General features: G+C 38.4%; 1 protein-coding gene across 8 annotated transcripts in view; it reads left to right on the forward strand.

Annotated features, from left to right (window-relative positions):
* Positions 1–20,722, forward strand: part of LOC131258381 (uncharacterized vacuolar membrane protein YML018C) — a 68,911-nt gene extending 48,189 nt beyond the window's left edge. For 4 of the 8 annotated variants that reach the window (XM_058259679.1, XM_058259673.1, XM_058259680.1 and 1 more), the window contains exons 7-9: positions 337–454; positions 533–668; positions 8,453–8,575. In XM_058259679.1, coding sequence (XP_058115662.1) covers positions 337–454; positions 533–668; positions 8,453–8,560 — 362 coding nt within the window. In that variant the 3' untranslated portion in view covers positions 8,561–8,575. Of the gene's footprint in view, positions 1–336; positions 455–532; positions 669–1,052; positions 1,169–8,452; positions 8,576–19,205; positions 19,552–20,471 lie in introns of those variants that run through there. The other 4 variants (XR_009178080.1, XM_058259676.1, XM_058259678.1 and 1 more) reach the window with 4 other exon arrangements.
* Positions 20,723–21,756: the final 1,034 nt, after the last annotated feature.

The raw sequence follows: 21,756 nt of genomic DNA on the forward strand, positions 1-21,756 counted from the left end.
CACACTTCCAAAGGCATTGCCCATGTGGAATTTTTATTTCTTTCAGTATTTTTTAACAGATTGACAGATATTGTATTTATTGCCACTTCATATCCTGTATAAATATGTAACAGGGTGTCAAATGTCAATGATCAATTTTTATTTATTTTTTTTACCAACGGGAAAGGGCATTTGTTTATTTCAATTACCAAACAATTCGTTCATGCGCCTTTCAAAAAAAAAAAAAAAAGCAGCAATTTGTTCATTTATGTTCCAATCTTTGCAGCTAGCATGGGACTGCATAATAGCCAGCAGCTTCCTTATAGCTTACATTATTTTTCTTTACTTCCATTTCAGTATGGCCATTGACAGCGTTGGGAATTGAACCAAAGTTCACAATCCCTCACTCAGCTAAATTGGATGAACTCTTGCTTGCTAATGGGTTAATTGGAAGTGTTCTCTCGGATTACATCTGGTATGTGAGGAACAATCATGACCTTTTTGCTCCCCGATTCTGTATGTTGGTCTCCTTATTGTCATTATTCCTACGCAGGGCATTGTGTGTCGTTTGGACTACTCCCTTGGTGGCTACTTTAGGAATGTCCCTCACGATACCACTTGCCATGGTCGCCGACATGATGATTCACGGACGGCATTATTCAGCAGTCTACATGCTTGGCTCAGCTCAGGTAGAATCCCTATGAAAACATGCACACCTCATTTACACCAGCTTGCCAAGCCCACAGATGTAAAGGGAAGCTAATGCACATGTCACCACATGTTCTAGTATCGGTGTGCTGGTGTAATATCTGAGCCATCCATCAGGTGGGTTTGACCATGTAGATTTTACTGCATGAAAATAAATCTTGTTCATTCAGGAGGCATTGGTCACGGTTTTAGCAGTTGGATGGTTATAAACAACTTCAGCCAATTTTTCTTCTGGTCATATATTTTTTCATGAACTATGAGTCCCATGATGCTGCACAATGATAATTTTTACAGCCATTTACATTTCTTACCCAATTTATCATGAGCACACCATACATATCGAGGTTAATTGTCATTTTATCCAGTGAAAGCGGCTTCTAAGGATGTCTGCATGTCATATTGAGGAAGATGGTGACAAACAATGCCCCATCATGGGTTGTAGTAAAACCTTTAACTACATGATGAGCTTTGTAGCGCTCAACCTCTCAGTTTGGCTTATGTTTGATGGTGAAGACTTATTTACATCCAATTGCTTCTGTCTTTTTTTTCCATGAGGCAACTTAACAATATCCCTAGTTTGAATTTTTTTCCAAGGCATGCATCTCCTCTAACATGGCCTATTTTCACCGAGGAAGTTGAAAAGCTTGACAAACACTTGAAAGAACTGCAACATAAGAGATATTGAAAAGGAATGCACAATATGATGGTGAAAGAGAACTATTTGAAATGAAGTTGGCAAGGAGACATGCAATACCTAATAGAGTTGGGCATTGAGTCGAGTCGGACCGAGTCAGGGCTAACCCAACTCGATCCGGTTTTGAAAAAGGCCTGACTTGAATTCGACCCGACTCAGTAACGAGTCTAGCATGCTTGACTTGATCCAAGTCCGGGTCTGGGCTGGACTGATCCGAACCGAGTCCAACCCGATTAGAAATACCGAGTCGGATCGGGTCGCCGAGCTGGGTTACTTGGGCAAGGCCTCAAGGGCTTGGGCTCAAACACTTGACCCGAGGGCTGAGCCCAAGCTTAAAAATCTAGCCTTAGGGATCGAGTTACCACCGAGTCGGATTGGCTCGCTGGGCTGGGTTACTATGGCAAGGCCGTAAGGGCTTGGGCTTAAATACTTGACCCGTGGGTTGAGCCCAAGCTTAAAAATCTAGCTTTGGGGTGTCCAGACTATGTTCAAAATACAAATGTCACTTAAAAGCACTAAGATGGGTCTTTTTTTTGCATTGCAACATGCAAAAATGCAGTTTTGCTCATTTTAATTTTTGTATGACTAATCTCATAATACTAGATGAGAGAGGAAATGAGAAGTGCTCGAAAAATGTAGGTTTGTTTCATACACATGATTTTGAATCTTTAATCATTGAAACATGGCATATCCACTAGAGCTGGGCATTGAGTTGAGTTGGACCGAGTTAGGGCTAACCCTACCCGATCCTGTTTTGAAATCATAAGTAAATAAACCATGTCTATAAAACAAACAAAGTAAATAAACATTGTCAAAAATCAAAAGTAAATAAACCACATCCATGCACAAACTAATAAATATTTCACTCATTCAATATCGTCTGTATGATGAATGCCTTTGTGGCGTGTAACCTAAGTAACCTTGTCCATAATAGTAACCCCCTCCACCTTCGTCACCAGAATCATCATTTGGTTTTCTTTTTACGACTTGAACTGCGAGAAAAATCTGGGCTGACTCCGAGCTGGAGCTGTCCAAAAGATGGTTGTTTACCTCTGCTGAATCGGATGGTGGAAATGCCTTTTCATCGTCCTCATTGATAGATTCAACAAGTTTTTTCAGCCTCTTTTTATGATCTGATTTGTACGGAATTCCCAACCGCTTATAGAATGTTGTAAGACTTTTAAGAAACTTTGATGATTTATCGCTTGACTTATGTCTCGTACTCGTGCCTGCTTCAGTATCATGTTGTTTCGGAGGGGGTAGATGTTATCTAGTTTTTTATGCCATTTTTAAGCTTTGTTTTATAGCTTCTTTATAATCTTGTTCTTCTTGTTCCCTTAATAGTCCGTCTTTTTCAATGTTGTTAAATAGCATATGCGATCGCGTGCGATTGCATATGCCTATGCGCATATGCGAACGCACAATCGCATATGCGGTCGCACATTTTTTTAAAAAACATTTTTCAAAAACATAAATTAAAAAATTAGAAAAATAGGGATAAATTAAGAAAAAAATGAATAAATTATTATATGTCATTGGCCCTTGAAATACATTTAATTTAAGTAAAATAAAACCAATTACATAATGAATTAAATATTAACTCATCATTCATCAACAATTCTATATTTTACAATATAGTTAACATTTAACAAATATGAAATATCAACATTCAACATTCAACACTACATATACATCAACAATCAACATCAACACATTTAGTAAACAAAATGAAGAAGTTATTTATTTATTATTCATCTAATCATATACTATATACATTGATCTAGTTGCCATTGTGGCATATCACCACCAGGTCCACCACCATCATCATCATTCGAGTCATCTCCTTCTTCCACATACACTTCTTCTTCTTCCGTTTCTTCATCATCTGTACATACTAATACTTCAACAACATCCAATGGTGGATGATCTTCAGCTTGATCATCATTATCACCATGGCCTTCTTCCATCTCCTCAATCTCTTCAATGGGTTGACGGCTACTACTCGTCCCCCGGCTCCCCCCATCCTTCGCCTTCAAGTGGTACTACCTTCACCAGGTGTCGATCTGTATGCAACATCTTCAACTTGGGCCCATGTCAGGTCCTCTCTAGTAAATACCGCGTCCTCCATCTCTACGAGCCACTCGTTATCTGCATCCAACTCATCGAAGTAGATAGGGTCAAAGAAATCGGGTCTTTCTTTCCTAGTTTGGAATCGTTCTCGCAATTTTTTATTGTATTGAATGAAAACCAAGTCGTTGAGCTTTTTTTTATTTTATTTATTAAGGCGATTCCTTTTCTTAGTATGAATCTGCAAGAAAGAAAGCGTATTCGGCATTAGCTATTTAGGCAATTAATTTAGCTTAGGCCTTAACACTAAAAAATTGAAGTTTACAATTACTAAACAGCCTAAACTTACCGCCTCAAACGTGCTCCAATTACGCTCGCAACCACTGGCAGAACACGTGAGTCGAAGAATCCTCATAGCTAGCTTCTTTAGAGCTGGATCGTTTCTGTTCAGGTCCACTCCATAGGCAGCCCACCCGTCAGCTGAGAAAAACAGTTTAAGCAGGTCAGAGACACTTTGTAGAAAAACTATTTGTAAAACACTAAGACTGGCATTTATAGTAGTACTTACTGTGAATTTCATTGTCCGATGCCTTATTACGATATCCTTTGAGAATATCCCCTTACGATATCATGTTCTCCTCTATCTGAAATCATTCTTTGCAGGACATCAATAAATCCAACCATATGCATAGTTAGTGCTTCTATTGGATCAGCAGAAGTGAATAAACAGGCTGGGTTAAGGATGTAAGCAGTCGAATACAATGGAGATGACATTTGGCTGCCCCATCTTCTATTTATAATATCTAAAATTGACTTGTAATCACGGTCTCTATAGTTAAAATGGTCCATGATCTTATTTTTCGTCTTCTCCATCGCATCATATATGTAGCCCATTGCAGGCTTCTCATCCTCGTCCACCAATCGCAACACAGTGACTAAGGGCTCAGATGCTTTTAGCGCCTTTACCACCTGTGTCCAAAAATTATGAGAAATAATTGTTTGTTGAACCTGTTTTCCTTCAGCCTTCTTTGACCAAGGCCCACTTGTAAAATCGGCCGACACTACAAAGCTTTTAAGTTCTGATTTTTTTGCATGTAATCTTTGTAGTGTTAAAAAAGTTGTAGCAAAACGGGTGACTGCTGGACGTAACAAGTTACTCCCAATGTGTTTTCTCATTCGACTGAGAAGAAAGGCGTGTTTGTACATAAAGACCATGATTCTTCTAGCCCTTCCAATCACACTTATAAATAACGTACTTATATCTTCTAATATAAGATTAACACAATGGGCTACACAAGTCCAAAATAAACGATGCCTCTTCTCCATAAGAAGTCGTCCGACCATTACATACGAGGCTGCGTTATCTGTAATTACTTGTATAACATATTCTTCACCTATTTCCTCAACTACATTATCTAGTAATCTAAACAAATATTCTCCTGTGTGTGGATGGCCCAATGCATCCACGAGCTTCAAGAACATTGTCCTAACTGGATAATTTACCAAAAAGTTAATGAGAGACCGACCGGATCTATCGGTCCATCCATCGGCCATTGGTGAACACCTACATATTTTCCACGATTCCTTATATTCATTTATAAAGGATCGCGTATATTTAACTTCAGTTTTCAGGCATCTCCCTCATTTCATGATATGAAGGAGGTTTAAGCCCAAGTCCAAATTGACGTATAGCCTCAACCATTACTTTGAAGCTTCTCGATTTAATGGCGTTGAAAGCAATTCCGGTTTGGTAAAACTACTTAGCAATCTATTAAATAGTGATTTTCCTATCTTTTTGTTTATACCGATTCTCTAAAGTTGTTTGAGCCAGCCCTTTGCTTCTACCCATTTGGTCGATCATATCCTCAGGGTGTGGTTTACACCATCTATCCATGGGCCCGTGCCCTCGGGCTCTTTAGGGGAAGTGGGACTAATTTCATCTATATTAATTATGTTTATATCTTCATATGCATCTTGTTCCAAATATTCCTCCTGACGTAGGGCACTATCGCATTTCTTTCTTGACTGTTTTTTCATATACTCCATGATCTCCCTTTGGATTTCTAGAATAATTTTGTCGCATGCTTTTGCATTTGACCCCAGTAAATGTGCAAGGTGTTGCTTGTGCCTTGCAATGCCACCGGAACTCATATACATAACTCAAATACTATATGAGTCTTTTCCGTAACGCTAAGGTAGTGCCCATACTTCCAACCCGAGTCATTCGACTTGGGTTTCAAAGAAGAAGATTGGGAAGAAGACATTCTGTTAGTGGTGTATGTATTGATTGCTAGTAGCCTAGTACTAAAAAGTAACTAGAAAGTAAACTAAAAAGTAAAAACTAAAGTAAGAGACTAAGAGTAATGAGACTAAAGAGATGGGACTTAGGAGAGAGAGAGAGAGAGAGAGAGAGAGAGAGAGAGAGTTACACACACTTACACACTACTAGTAGACTAGTAGTATAGTAGAAACTAGAAAGGGAGAGGGAAAAGAAAAGGAGAGAGAGAGAGAGAGAGAGAGAGAGAGAGAGAGAGAGAGAGAGAGAGAGAGAGTTGAGTTACACTTGTAGAAAGGGAGAAGAAGAGGGAAAAGAAAAGGAGAAAGAGAGAGAGTTGAGTTACACTTGTAGACTTGTAGAAAAGAGAGGGGAGAGGGAGAGATTTACACACAAACAAAATTACAATTACAAATTTAAAAAGAGGTTCCAAATTCTTCAATCTTCACTTCTTGTCTAAGTTGTCTTCTCTTCACTTTTGCCTTGAGTCCTTGACCCTTGACTTGAGTCTTGATCTTGATTCTAGAATTATGTAGAATGTAGACTTGTAAAGTTATGTTGTTGTAAGTTGTAAGTTGTAGCACTAAGTCACTAACACAACACTAACTTGTAACTTGTAACTTGTAACAAGGTAACAAACAAACTAAAAAAAAAAAAAATGTTAGAAGTTGTTAGAAAACTTAGAACTTGGATATTATGAAACTTCAAGAGAGAGAGAGAAATAGATAATAGATTAGAAACTAGAAAGAGAGATAGAAAGAGAAAGCGGTGAGTGTGTTGTGTGAATATTTATAACTTGGAAAAATTAGAAACTAAAAAGAGAGTTCAATTCAATGGATGGAGAGCTTGGTTGTCTTGTAATGTCTCTTGAATCTTGATTCTTGAATCCTTGTGGATGTATGTACTTGTCCCTTAATTGAAACTTCAATCTCAATCTTAATTCTTGAAAGAAATATGGATGGAGGAGTGGAGCTTAAGGCTTGGAATTGTGTAAGAGAGCGTAAGAGAGCAAAATAGAGATAGAGATAGAGAGAGAGAGAGTTTGAGCTTTAAGTGCATGTAGGAGTGCTTAGAATCCCTTTTTATAGAGAAAAAATCAGGATTAAAAAAAAATAATCCAACAGTCAGATTTCCGACCGTTGGCAACTATGTGATCACATATATCGCATATGCGATTGCATATCATAGCACATGGCATGTGCGATCGCATATGTGCAGCGCATATGTGATATGCGATCAATGCGCATGTGCGCATATGCGAATGTGTGATCGCACATGACAACGGTGGACTCTTCTTCTTCTTTACTAACCGTGGAGGCAGTTCCTCTGCTTAACACTTCTTCAATTATAATAGGCCTACTTTTATGTCTTCTGTGGCTGGTTGTATTGGTTGTAGGGGAAGGGGTAGAGAAAGTCTTTGTATTTGAGTCGAGAATGACTCGAAATAAATTCCGAACTTCTTAAGGAGCTTTACTACATGGGACAACATCTCCTTCCTGACAGGCCAAATGTAATTTTAACATATTTGTTTTGTTTACAAATTGTTTTCCACATAACTTGCATTGCAACTTTATTTTTCCATCATGGGAGTAGACTTGGGCTCCATAATCTCAAATATCTACCAATGGATCATCTTCCGATGACATCTATAGGTGTGTATTTCAAAAGAAAAAGATATTTGGTTAGGTTAAGGCGACATAAATAATTAAGGAATGAAGATAAATAAATGCAATCAGCCAGCCATATGAGATTTAAACAACATTAATTAATTTAAAAGTATAAATGAAAAGAGGAAAATATCTATCCACCCATCAAATATTACAATTTAAGTCCACAAATAATAACCGTCAAAATCCTGTTCTAAGCAAATGCAAGAAAAATAGAAGGCAATGTATCATCCTGCTTCATGTAATTTTTGCAGGTACCGTCTCATCTTGCTTCTCACTCTCCCCTTTCTCGAACTCCTCATCAACAGAGCTCCCTTTCCCCTAGATCGGATGCAGTCAATCCTGTGTATAAATGAGCGCTTCAACTGATTTCGGTGAAGTGAGCTTTGATACTTGTTCACAACCCTACTCCCCGTATTAAAAGCAGATTCTGATGCCATGGTTGAAATTTGAATTGATAATATATCTCGTCCATTAACGAGAGCATAGGGTACTATGAATCACGAGCTTTCGACTTCCATCAGTCTAAAACATCAAATTCTTTGCCTTTTTTACTTTACAAGTAGCTCCTTGAGATAGTGTTCAAGTTCTATTTAGGTTGTCTGCGTTTGAGTCTCAACTTGTGCCATGAAAGACATGAAATCGTCGATCATGTTTTGTTGTTCATCAACATTAGAACTAGAACCCACTTCAGGAGTCTGACCTGTCACTGTAGTATTGTCTTTTGCAACCCCCGAAGTTTGTACATAAAAATTGTACAAATCATCAATTGCATCACGAATCTTATCGACCTCAGTGGCACTCTTCTTACCGTACAACTTATTAAAGATAAATATAATTATGAACATATTGTATTGAGGATCAAGAACGATAGCAACAGCCATTAGCAGACTGCACTCAGACCAATACTTATCAAACTTTAACTGCATACCCATAACCATTAATTGTAAAAAGTCTGGTCCATTACAACTTTTGTACAAAGCATCTTTTACTCTTTAAAGTTCTTAGAGAAATATTTTTGTTGTTAGATACTTCCTGAAAAGTTCTTCGTTGTGTCGTAAGAAACTGAAAGGAACTTGCGAACTACTTCAACTCTTGTCCAATCATCATCACAAGGCAACCACTGATATGTATTATCACGCTTCGCATAGTGAGAGAATGCATATCTGAAAGCTATCATTGAATCCAACATTTCGTAAGTTAAATTCCAACGTGTCATGACATCTGGCTTCATTGTTCTCTGAGATGACAAATTCAACCGTTTCACAATCTCATTTCATGTATTTAATCGTGAAGGTGAGCCCCGTTTGTACTTCACACTCTCATGTTATCAATCATTGGCTCAATTGTTTTAAGTCAATCTTGTACAATCAAGTTTAGGATGTGGGCACAACACCTAACATGAAATATTTTTCCACTAAAATAAAGGTCACTGGTATCTCTGAACTGGTTTCGCAAATTCGTTATCACGCTATCGTTTGTAGAGGCATTGTGTAAAGTTATTGAGGAGATTTTCTTCTCAATGTCCCACTCTACAAGGCATCTATAGATGCAATCTGAAAGCATCAATCCAGTGTGAGGAGGCGCAAGATAACGGAAGTTTCTAACTCTTTTGTAGAGCCTCCAGTCGGCATCAATATAGTGGGCAGTTAGTGACATATACCCCTTTCGTTGATTGAATGCCGTCCACAAATCTGATGTTAGGCTGATTTGGGAAATCGATTCCAACTGTCCTTGCAACTTGATCTTCTCGCTTGCATACATCTTCATGTACACTCTTTATTATTATATGGGAGACCACCTCGTATCTGAGGTTAAGGCCTCTGGCTAATTCGACAAAATGGCTCTCTATTATCTGAAATGGTCTTTTATTAGCAATAATATATCTAGTCAACAACTCATTCACATGGTCTTTGTTACACTTATAGATGGACAATGTACCTTACGACAGACCCACTAAAGATTGGTTAAATGAAAGTGTCTGTTGCCGTGAGGTTTGGCTTCTCACTTTTTTATAACACTTCAAAATGTGTTTCTTCAGAGTTGTGGTCGACCCATTTACTCGTTTAGCATATTGAGCCTTCCAGTACTTGCATTGTATCTTCACCGTGCCATTTTTCAGGGTTACTTCAAAATTTTCCCACACTACCAATCTTTGGTTTTTGCTTTTCCTGAAATCTGTGACTGTGAGGTACTAATATGAATAGGCACCTCTTCATCTTCTAAACTTAATCCTTCATCATCCAAGATCATCAGCAATGTGACTGACAAACCGCTGGGGGTATTGGAAATTTCCTCACTAGCCATCTACTAATTGAAAGATATTAAATCAGATTAGCATTAACACTCTAATGCCTTAAAAGTTTATATTAAACCCTAAATTAGTCACCCATTCAATGTTGGATAGATTGTAATCTTTCATATTCCCATTTAAACGCCCACGCCGAAAATCCAGCAACATCTCCCCATGTCTCTCCAGATAAGTTGATCTTCCATTTCATTACAATGTCAAATATCTAAGTAATGTGAAGATATTTGACACGAGAAATGAAAAGGAAGAAACATATCTAGAGAGAAATAGGGAGATGGAGCGCAAATCAAGCATGAAACATACTATCTATCTAACCTCAAATTGTTCAAAATGGAACAATTTAAGCGATTTTTATGCCACCAAAAACACACTATATCTATGTTTGGCTACGTAGAAATCCTCAATTGGGAACTAATTATCTAACTCACAATAATAAGCTAAGTAATAAGCAATGTAATCCATACATATTAAGCTAACTATCTAATGTACAATAATAAGCTAAGCAAAAACCAATGTAATCCATACATATTAAGCTAACTGTCTAATGCATAATAATAAGCTAAGCAATAAGCAATGTAATCCATAATTCGCAAAAATAAACCACTAATTGTTTAATTCAAATAAACAAAACACATTAGCAATTTAAGATTTAGGGTTTAGGTTTAGTCGTTTAGGTCTTAAGGTTTAGAGTTTGGATTTGGGGTTTAGGCATTAGGTTTAGGGTTTAGTGTTAGGGCTAGGTTTTAGGTTTAGTGTTTAGGTTTAGGGATTAGGGTTTAGATTTTAGGGATTAGGTTTTAGTGTTTTGAGTTTAGGTTTAGGGATTAGGGATTAGGGATTAGGGATTAGGGATTAGGGTTTAGGGTTTAGGGTTAGGGTTAGGGTTAGGTTTTAGTGTTTAGGATTTATGTTTAGAAATTAGGGATTAGGGATTAGGGTTTAAGGTTTATGTTTAGGGTTACGGTTTACATTTTAGGGATTAGGGTTAGGGTTTAGATTTTAGGGTTAGAGTTTAGTTCGGCCATACCCGAGAAAGCCCGGCCTCACCCTAGCCAGCCCGGATGCACCACAATGATCCCTGGCCGAACTCAAGCGAGCCCGAACACACCACAACGAGCCCAAGCCGCACCTGAGCTAGCCCGAACGCACCGTTGTGAGCCTAGGCCGCATCAAAGCTAGCCTGGACGTACCCGAGCCAGCTCGGCCAAATTAATAATTAAAAAAAATACTTAAAAATTACCTTTAAAAGAAAATAAAAGGTTCAGTTTACTGATCAAGCGGTTATGGCCGGGTAGTCGGGTGGGTGGGATTGTTAATCGAGCGGCTGCCGCTTGCTGAGGCCCGAGCTCGAAAGACGAGGAAGGGAGGGAGGGAGTGAAGAGGAGAGAGAGAGAGAGAGAGAGAGAGAGAGAGAGAGAGAGAGAGAGAGAGAGAAGGCCGTCAGATGGGTTTTCGGATTGGGCAGGTCCAGTCGTGTGTGCGGCGAGTAGGTGTAGGGTATAGAAGAAGATTAGGTACAAACACACACACACACACACACACACACACACACACACACACACACCCGACAACCTGAGTTGAGTTGGGTTTCGGATCGGGTCGAGTGTAACCAGATCGAGTTACTATGTAACTCGAACTCGACTTGGTTTGCTCTCGGATAGGGTTAAAGGCTACTCAGTTCGGACCCACTCGGCCGTTTGCTTCGGGTCGAGTCGGACGAGTCGAGTCGTCCCGTGCCCAATTCCAGTACTTGAGGAACCTGGAAAGCTTGACGAACACTCAAAAGAATTGTGGTAGAGGAGATTGAAAATGAATGTAAAATATGATGGTGAAAGAGAGTTGTATGAAATGAAGTTGCCAAGGAGATGAGCAATGCATGAACATATCTTTGTGCAAAGCAGTGGGAAATCAAGAGGATTAAATAAAGAAGTCATACTTAAGTCAGGATCAATTAGGTGGAGAAGGCCTATGGTGGAAAAGTCATTACCTTGTTTCCTTCTTTGATCATATGTTTTAAGACCACCATTCTGTTGAGTGGGAAGAGACTGACGCAATGGAGATAGTCGAGGACTTCGTACTAGATGGTGAGGAGCAATCAAATATGGGAAGAGGCAAGCAATGAGGCATAGAGACTCCTCCCAATGAGGGGAATTGAGATACTTCCCTAGAGAGGAATAATACGGAATATCTTCAAAGAAAGTTACATCCATTGAGATAGATTAATTTCCAGGGATGCTAAGGGTATAACATTTTATCAATTTATTATTATTATTATTATTTTTGTTACAAGAATAACCTAAAAAGATACATATGATAGCCTTGGCATCTAATTTATTTTGATTGGTGCTAGGAACATGAACAAACACAACCAAACAAATACCATGGGGGGAATGGGAAATTAGGGTTGCTTTGGTTGTAAAACATGATTGAGAGCCTTCCACACCAAAATTCTAGTAGGCATTCTAGTAACTAGGTACATGGTGCTTAACATGGCATCGGCCCACATGTTTTTTGGAACATTCATTTCAGGAAGAAGGGCACGACCTGCTTCAAGATGATGGTTGTTCTTTCTCTTACCCACTCTATTTTGTTTAGGAGTAGGGCATGCGATCTAAGATTCTCTACAATTTTCAAGCAAGTAGTTTTGAATGGCTGTTGCAATATATTCACCACTATTATCACAATGCAAGATTTTTATTATAGCAATAAATTAGTTAGTAACCATCTTATGAAATATTCGAAAGATAGAAAACTAAATCTTTGGATTTCATAAGATAGATCCAAGTAGCTTTAGTACAATCATTTATAAAAGAAACATAGTATTTACATCCAAACATAGAAGGCACTAGAGATGAGCCCCAAACATCTGAATGTAAGAGAGAAAGGGACATCACACTTTGTATTAGGAGTAGTTGGATAGGATCATCAACAATGTTTAGCAAATTGACATGTCTCATAAAATAAATCATTCACAGGTCTAGACTTAAACAATAACTATTTGATACTACTAATTAGCATATGGCCAAGACGATGATGCTGATATAAACGTTGATCAGTGGCTGACTAAGGTGAAATTGAGGTCTGGAGAGTATCCAACATCATCTAAAGGTCGAAAAAGATAAAGCCTGTCTTGCTCAGTGGCTAGCCCCAATCCTTTGTCTAGTTGTCAGGTCCTGAAAAATATGATGAGAAGGAAAGAAGGTTACACTATAGTTAAGAGACCGAGTAAGACCAGTAGAAAATAAGTCTAAGATAATTTGGGAACATGGAGAATAGAAAACAAGGGAAGGGATGATGAGACATTGATAGTTCTAACCCCTTTAATGTGAATATAGGAGCTAGCCGTGATTTTTTACATGGCCGTCAAATGCAGATAATGACAAGTAAGAGTGAAATAGTGAAGTCATACCAATCATTTCATCTGAAGTTCCATAGTCAATGTTCCATGACTGACTCGCAGTTGAGGTGGAGACTAAATAAATGCATGGAAGCAAGTATACCTGACAGAGTAGAATGGCATTGCTGAGAGGAGGAAGAGGCTCCTTTGAGAAGAACATTGTTAAATGAGTTGCTTGTAGCTACAAGTGTCTTCCTCAGTGGTCAACCTACCCATGTTTCTTTTCCAATTGAATCATCAATGATTTAAAACAGATAGATGGACCGAGGAAAAAAAAACCCAATTTATTTGTTTTCATGCGGATGGATAGAAAAGAGCTCATGTAAGATAAGCTTAAGGTCGCCTTTCTTTCATTTGATTGATAATATCAAAATTGTACTAGATCCCAACATGTATCTCTAGTATGCCTGGGATGTCTACAATGAGTAGAAACAAGCTTGTTCTGCGCATCACTTGATAATTTGTTCCAGCTCCTTCCATGATCCGTACAACCACGATTTGTAATGCCATAACTACTACTAGAGTCACCACAGCCTACATTGTGACTACAATCATCTCGTTCTTAACCATAACCACTGGATCCAAAATGATCATCTCGATCCGAGTATCCTTTGTCACTATTTCCTTTATTCTATCCACGGTGGCTGCTGACATTAAACTAAGCAGAACAGATCGATCATATGAACTGAGGGTAGCATGCATCATAACTTTTCTGCTACTTTTGTCTCGTCAAAGTAAAGAGAAGACGGTCCCTAGTAAAGGGAGAGGTACCCAATGTTTGAGTTGTCGGTATTGCTACAAGTTTTGCTGGTCGGAGATAAAGAAATAGTATCGTTAGCGCCAATGATCAGAAATCAGGATTAAACATGGGGAAAATCGTGGAATTTTCAGTAGAACTTTAGGACATGCCTAAATACACATATTACATATTTAGGAATAAATTTTTTCTTTATTAAAAGAATGCATGACATCAAGGTGAGCCACACGATTAGGGACCCACATTGTTCGATCAATGGTTAGGTACTGGTGAAGTGTTTGCAGGTGTGTGACACGAACAAGACACATGCACTTAGAAGTTACACATGGCACACAATTAGTCAAATTAAACCGTCAAATTTATGGTACTCAGTGTAGTTATCTAAGTGGACCCAAACTTTATCACATCTTATTATCTTGGTATGAGATTGACATTTATTGGACGGTTAAAATGAATAAATCCAACGGTCATATTTTCATAAACAAGCATCCATGAAATGGGATGGTTTTAACAATTTGTCATTGGGGTAGTCAAGTGGATAGAGAGGGCTGCTCATTCCATTCAACTACTTTTTAATAAATATATGTCATGTGTTCAATTTCAAGTGCCTGCACATGAAGAGTTAATTGTAGCCGAAGTATAATAAAACTCATGTTTTAAATCTTTCAGTTTGTAAATAGGTCTTCTTACCCCTCATCCTGTCGGTGGGGCCCACCGTGAAGTTTGTGAGAAATCTACTTTGTCCTTCCGTATATCCAAATCATGTTAGGGCATGAGCCTAAAAATCAGGCAGATCCAAAACTCAAGTGGACGACATGATAGAAAAAAGTGGGCAGGAAAATGCCTACCATTGAAACTTTCCTGGGGTCCACTGATATTTATATCTAATCCATATCGTTCATAGGGTCATTCCTACTGGGATGAATTGAAAACACAAAAATACTAGCCCCAACAAAAGGACCAAAACTTATGGCCCTAAGAATGTTTCAATGGTGGACGTTTAATCCTCAATGTTTCATGTCGTAAGGCCCACTTGAGCTTTGGATTTGCCTCATTTTTGGGCTCATTCCCTAGCATGCTTTGGAAAAATGGATGGTCGGAGTGGATTTCTCATACATCACGTGCACCCCACTGATTGGATGTACATAAAGTCACTCCCCCTTTAACAAGGAGCGTGACTTGCTGGGACACGGAACCAGCTATGTGGGTGGGACCCTAACCGTAGGGCCTACCTCGATGTATGCATTGTATATCCGCGCCATCCATCAATTTTGCCACCTTATTTTAGGTGATGGTCCCTAAAATGAAACAAATACAAAATTTCAGGTGGATGTGGGCCGCTTCACACAAAACAGTGGTTGTTGACCATTAAAAACCTTTTGTGGGCCCCAAAACTTTTGGATCAAGCAGATTATTTATTATTATTATTATTTTGTACCTTTCATGCAAGTCTGTATGAACTTATCAACAGGTTGGATGGTCAATAAACATTATGGTGGACCTTAGGAAGTTTTTAATGGTAGCCGTTCAATGACCCATTGTTTGTTCTGGTGTGGTCCACTTGAGATTTGTATATGCTTCATTTTTGGGACCATGCCCTAAAATAATCTGTAAAAACCGATGGGCAATGTGGATATGCAATGCATACATCGATGTGGGCCCTACAGACTCCCACCCACGTTGTTGGTTTCGGGGTTATAAGGGGAGCAGAGTGGATTAGGTGTGGCCCTAGCCTAATCCAAGACAGTGCGACACTTATGGTGGAGCCCACCTTGATATATTTATTGCATATCCACACCATCCATTCATTTAAAAAAATCATTTTAGGGCATGAGCCCAAAACAAGCATATTCAAATCTTAGGCAGACCATCACACAAGAAACAGTGGTGATTGACCATTAAAACCTTCACATGGGTCCCAAAAGTTTTGGATCACACTGATATTTGTTCTTTTCCCTCCATCCAAGTTTATGTGACCTTATCAATTGGTTGGATGACAAATAAACATTACAAAAACATTACGATGGGCCTTAGGAAGTTTTTAGTGGTGAAGGTCCAACCAACACTATTTCTTAGAATATGGTCCACCTTAGATTTCAATCTGAATCATTTTTGGGCTCGTGCCCTATAATGATATGGGAAAACATATGAACAACATAGATATACAATAAATACATTAAGGTGGGCCCCATCGTCTTCTTCGGAAAACTTAAAACGGCAAGACGATTTCAATCAATTTTTCCGTAAAAGGGAGAAATTTATCTTTTTTATTTTTTCAAATCCCCAACCCAATTCCCCTTAAACCTCACCAAAATTGGGTTTCTTTCAAATCTATTCTCTTCAAAGAAAAAAAGGGTTTTTTTAAAAAGGTTTTTCTAACCTTTGAAAATCCAGTGTTGTCGACTGTGATTGGCCACCAAATCCAGCCGAAAGCCACTCCCACGATCTTGAGGAAAAAAAAAAAAGGTAAGAGAGATTTTTTTTTAATTATTATTTTATTTCAAAATTCTGAAATGGTAGGGAGAGTTGTCACTGATAACTTTTTTTTTTTTTTTGAGAAAATCAAAAATATTGCTGATATTTCATTGACATTAGGAAGAGAGATGAATATTTGGGGTTTTAGTATTGCCAGTTCAGCGACGCCAATAATATCAATGATATTATCGATTTCTTGCTGGCAACAAAAACACTGCCTAACTAAGAATTGATACTCGAATGGTTTCATATTCTCACAAGAATATAAAATTAAAAAAAAAAATTGGTGTTCCTTGCTCTCAACTTCTCACTCTTCAACATAGCAAGAACAGATTAGTGTACGATGACGTAACTACGACTAGAAGCCTCGAAGCATTGTATAATAATCTCCCAAAGATCTCTTCCCTTGACAAAAGTTAGCAACCTCTTTTTTTCCCCCTTGAGCTTCGGCTGTGAGCTCTTTTCTTTTTCCCCTTTTTTTTTTTTTTTCCATAGGGGTTTGTCCCTTTTTCTTGTATCTTTTTTGGGTTTTTGCCTTGGGTAAGTAATAAGAGAGTCTATCGTCGCTTTCTTTCCAAAAAAAAAAAAAAAACCCAAGCTAGAATTTTCTTTTGAGAATAAGCTACTGCAATAGAATCCCGCATTTTTTTTTTTCAGTAGTTTCACAGTACCCAAAAGTATCACCGATTTCAGCCTTCATTGATTGCAACAACAATCCCATAATCCAATCCACATAAGAAGGTTATGACTCTTCAGGTGCTAGAATAGTCCCATCTATGTATTCCAATTTTTTTTTGACCACCCATAAATATATGGGCTAATTGGACCATGAAAAATAATAGCACCATCAAATCTAACATTGATAATTTGTTAATGTTGATTATCACCTATTCCAGGTACACTAACCCCCTTGGAATAACTGAGGAACTTGAATGTGAAGATGTACCTTTCATTTTGGTAAAAAGAACTACTCCAAGCTACTAGAGACTACCTAGGCACACTTTCAACTACACACACTATTGTCCACCACTCTAAACAGCTTGAAACTACCTGAGGCTGACCACAACCGTACGACAACTATCTTGACACATATCTAAGCGACCATTTGAGGAGATCATATAAAAAACAACAAGAAAATGGCCAAGAGCAGGGTTGTACAGCGGTTTTTCCTCACAAAACACATCACAACTTCCTGAAATCTCACCCAATCAACATGATACTTGTTCTAGTAGATGGGAAACCCCAAATCGCACAAAACCCCTATGAAAAAATAGTACAAGAAATCACAAGAAAAACTATAGAGAGAAAAAAAGAAGGGGGGGGAATAGGTGGTTTTTCCCGACATTCTCTATTTTGACTGAAATTCCTTCAAAAAATCTCATAAAAAACCACCATAAATCTTCTAAATTCATGCTTTTCCAGATCCCATACTTTAAAAAAAAAATTTTAAAAATCACAATGGGGTCATCCAACTGTACATTGTTGATGTCACCTGTATGAATGATGATGTTGCAGTGGGCCCCACCAAAACAATCTTCAATCAGCACAAGAATCCTGAAAAAACATATAGTGCTCCGCAGGAATACAACAATAGAATACACACGCACAAATTTACATATACCATCACGTTCCCTATAACACATGAAACAACGAGGACACTCAAAATCACTTGCCATGAATTGTGTATTAGATCTTTGTGACTGGAAGTGGGAATGGGTCACGTTGGGTCGGGTTAGCCCAGGCTCCTGTTTAGTAAACACAGCCGAGAATTCAAAACTGAGCTTGATTGAAACCAGGATCTCCATGGCCCAAGTCCGATTCATTTACTAAAGCAGTCCAGAATTAATGCCAATTGCCTGACATAAAGAAAACATTAGGCCCAGGCCTGACTCTGCTTGATATGTTTGCTTAGCTTGCCTAATTTTTTGCACCCAGTAATACTGTTCGGGGATAATTGTAAACACCTCCCCTTTATTTTGGATTATTGCAATTGCCTCCCCTATACTTAAAGATGGAAGAGGAGCTGCACCAATGGTGGAAATACCTGTCTTAGGAGTTTGTTTTGCTCGTTTGTGGCTCACTGCTTTTTATAAATGGTATCCAATCCTACACAAATATTAGACGCCCAAAAAATCAGGCGATCCAATCATCGGGCAGTCCACATGCAACAAAAAATGTTCAAATCTACATGGTGGGCCACCTGATGGGTGGATCAGCTTGATTTCAGGGTTTCTCATTTTCATGTTGGTGTGACAATGTTGAGCAGGTTTGATGACATATGTATGCAGTGGTAGGCTCACACATCTACAACTAGTTATCAATGAAATATGGGTAAAACAGGCAGTTTCTCAAAGATAACAGTGTTAATAGACCATGTTAGGGAATCTGCAATGGATCTGGAACAAGATGAGAGGTTTTTACAATTATCCTACTAAGGTTTAAAATGTCGTCCGAAACCGGTACGTATCGCCCTATACTTACAGGTATCGTCCATGAACAGTACATCTGTATCAGCCTGAAGCAATCTGACAGAGCTATATGGGTCCATATCAGTGGTGAATGATACGTTACTGGATACACTGGTTTTTGACCTTGGATCAAACCCCTTATATTTTATGAGTTTCATGTAAAGTGGGTTGGGTCATGTTGGGTTGTCAGCCCATGCCTAACATTTTAATGGGCCTCATTTTCATGCCTCAACATAGCTAGATACACGTTGGACAAGCTGGTCCATGGGCCAACTTGATCCATTACCAGCCCTCTATGGTCCACCTAGTTGAAACTTGTTTAACTAACTGTCATTGCAACTGCCTTTTCTTGGGACTGATAAAATTATTGCTGCATGCACTTATCTAGATTCTTTTATTTGTTGTAGGTATTCGCTGGGTTTGTAATAGCTAACCTTTCTGATTGGCTTTCAAAAAAGCTGGGATTGTAGCATTACCAAACAACTCATAATCTGGTGATTTATGATTCTTTCTTGTGTGCATTCTTTCCCTCATTAAGCTGAGGCGATGGGTGAGTTTCATGATGACTCCTTGCATGTGTTGTAGGCTTGGGAAAAAAAAAGTGCAATCTTTCAAGGTGTATTTGATTTTTGTCGAGGACCCAAGGAGGTTTTGTTTCCCTTGGTCCTTGAAGAGAAGCCTAAATGCAATAAACAGTCGTTTGCCAACAAAACTGTGGTTACTTTTGCTGTTGATATTTGCTTTCTTGGTGTACATTGTTGATTGTACATGTGGTGTACATACATGGAAGTCATTGCAACTTTTATCTTTTGTTCCCCACTGATTATAGGATTAGGATCTTCTGATAAATGTTTTTATTTATTTATTTTTTATTTGTTGTTGTATATGGCACATTCCTTATTGGACCTGCTAAATGAGCAGTCTGGTGCTGCAGGGAGCCATGGGATCAGAGGAACTGGCTTAGTTCCCTTTGCTTTCGTTGTTCTTCATTTTTATTTTCTTCGTAGTATGTCCAAGATTGTTATTATTAAATACTAGTAGACTTCGCACATGCTACAAGCATGAAGAGATGAAATGGTATGCAAATGGTGAAGAGCAGTGAAGCAGTTGTAAAAATTAGGATTCTTTTGATGGGCTATATAACAATATTCCACCATTTAAAAAATGATGCTGACGCTACAACCGCAGACATGATGCAGTTTTACAGAAATCTAAACCAGCCAAATTTCTGACTGAGTTTTTGGATGGTGTGCTGCCTAAAAATTACATTGAGAATATATTTACCATCTGATCTTACCTTTACCATTTGTACCACTCACTGATTTTCTGCTAACCATCCATTTAATAGCCACCAATTGGATGGTTTGTTGGTTTGAACTTCTTGGTTGCTGTGATTTTAGAGATATGCTCCATCCACAATGTGATCCGGCCATATGCAAGTCCCAAATGCGACGAGATGACTCGCAAACATTAATAAAATGACTGGTGAATTATCATGGAAGTCTAGCTCTAATTTTCACTTGATATGTCCACAACTCCTAACTTCTCTAAATGTTCTTTAGTTAGATTTAAAATCCTTCTCATGCCCTTCGGCAAAGTTTTATCTAGTTGAATATTGGAAAATTTTACCAACTGCTATTCTGTTATGTATGATAAGATTGCTCTGTTTTCAGATGAGCTAGTCCTGGTTCATTGCTGCTCTTCACGCATGGCTATGCCTTGGTAGAAAATCCAACCGGAGCCAGATGAGTCCTGAGGGCTTCAAACTGACAATGGAAGGGGAAAATAGTAAATGGGCTGAAGGCTAGAATCCTTAAAAAAGAAAGATTCTTTTATGCTTTTTCCTAAAGTGGGCCGTCCATGATAGGGTTTGTGAGATGGACAGTTCGGATTCACCATCCAATGAGGAGAGCGTATTATATTACTTCTTTTCCATTCATTCGCATGGCATTCCTTAGCTGAGTTATATATAGGAAGGTTTCTTATTATGACAAGTAGGGTCCATGGTTGATCAGACCATTGGTTGCCTGTGGATGGACCATGCCCAAGAATGGTCTGATTACTAAACCATGGGCCTCACTTGTTCTGTCTTTGCTGTGCAAAGTCCATATCATATAGTTCGGCTGTGCCGTAGAAAGAATCATATAGTTCGTCTGAGGTAACAACCTTGATCTGCTTTGCAATGGCCGCTTTAAGGAGAACTTTGTTGAGACCCATGCATATCTACACAAGGCCACACGTGCCAACTGCATGTGTGGGACATCTGGTCCATGCATTAGGTAAGCTGACCGTTGGCTGAAAACAATGGAGACTGATGAAAGGTAGCCAAGTTTAAAATTCATTGTGAACATGTAGCACGACCGATGAGTATACTGGCCTGATTTTTTAGGTCTACTGAGCTGCATACGGGGTTAGCCGAGTTTGTTTGGGCCTACTGAGCCTTGTTGCTTGAGTTATCTATAGTCAGGCGGGGGCAGGAATATGTCCCATTTGCATCGCTGCTCTTTAGTTGTAACGTGCAGGTTTTGCTAAATCCACACCCATGCATGTCCCATCCGGTGAACATACATACTTTCCATCAGGGGGTCCTCACAATGTGGCCGTCTTGATATTTGTGTGGTAGATTTTAAAGTAAAGAAACATTAGATCGCCCTCTCTTGATATCATAAAAAATTCATAATAGCAAATCAATGTTGGCCCCTATCTTTTAAATAGCGGCTGTGCTGCATGGTGTTTATTCCTTTGCAGTGTGTATTGTAAGTAGTGCAGCGGGTAACATGAGCTATAAATACTTCTATTTTTTAATTTAAAAATAGAAAAAATGTATAAATAATAAACAAGTAAAAATATATATTAATGGCTAAAAGATTATTCATTTTTTCAAGTATAAGAACTTTCAAACAATTTATTAATTATTATTCATTGAAAACCAATCTACATATAGAAACCAAATCAAAT

This window comes from Magnolia sinica, chromosome 10 (genome assembly GCF_029962835.1).
Source record: "Magnolia sinica isolate HGM2019 chromosome 10, MsV1, whole genome shotgun sequence".
Taxonomy (NCBI): domain Eukaryota; kingdom Viridiplantae; phylum Streptophyta; class Magnoliopsida; order Magnoliales; family Magnoliaceae; genus Magnolia; species Magnolia sinica.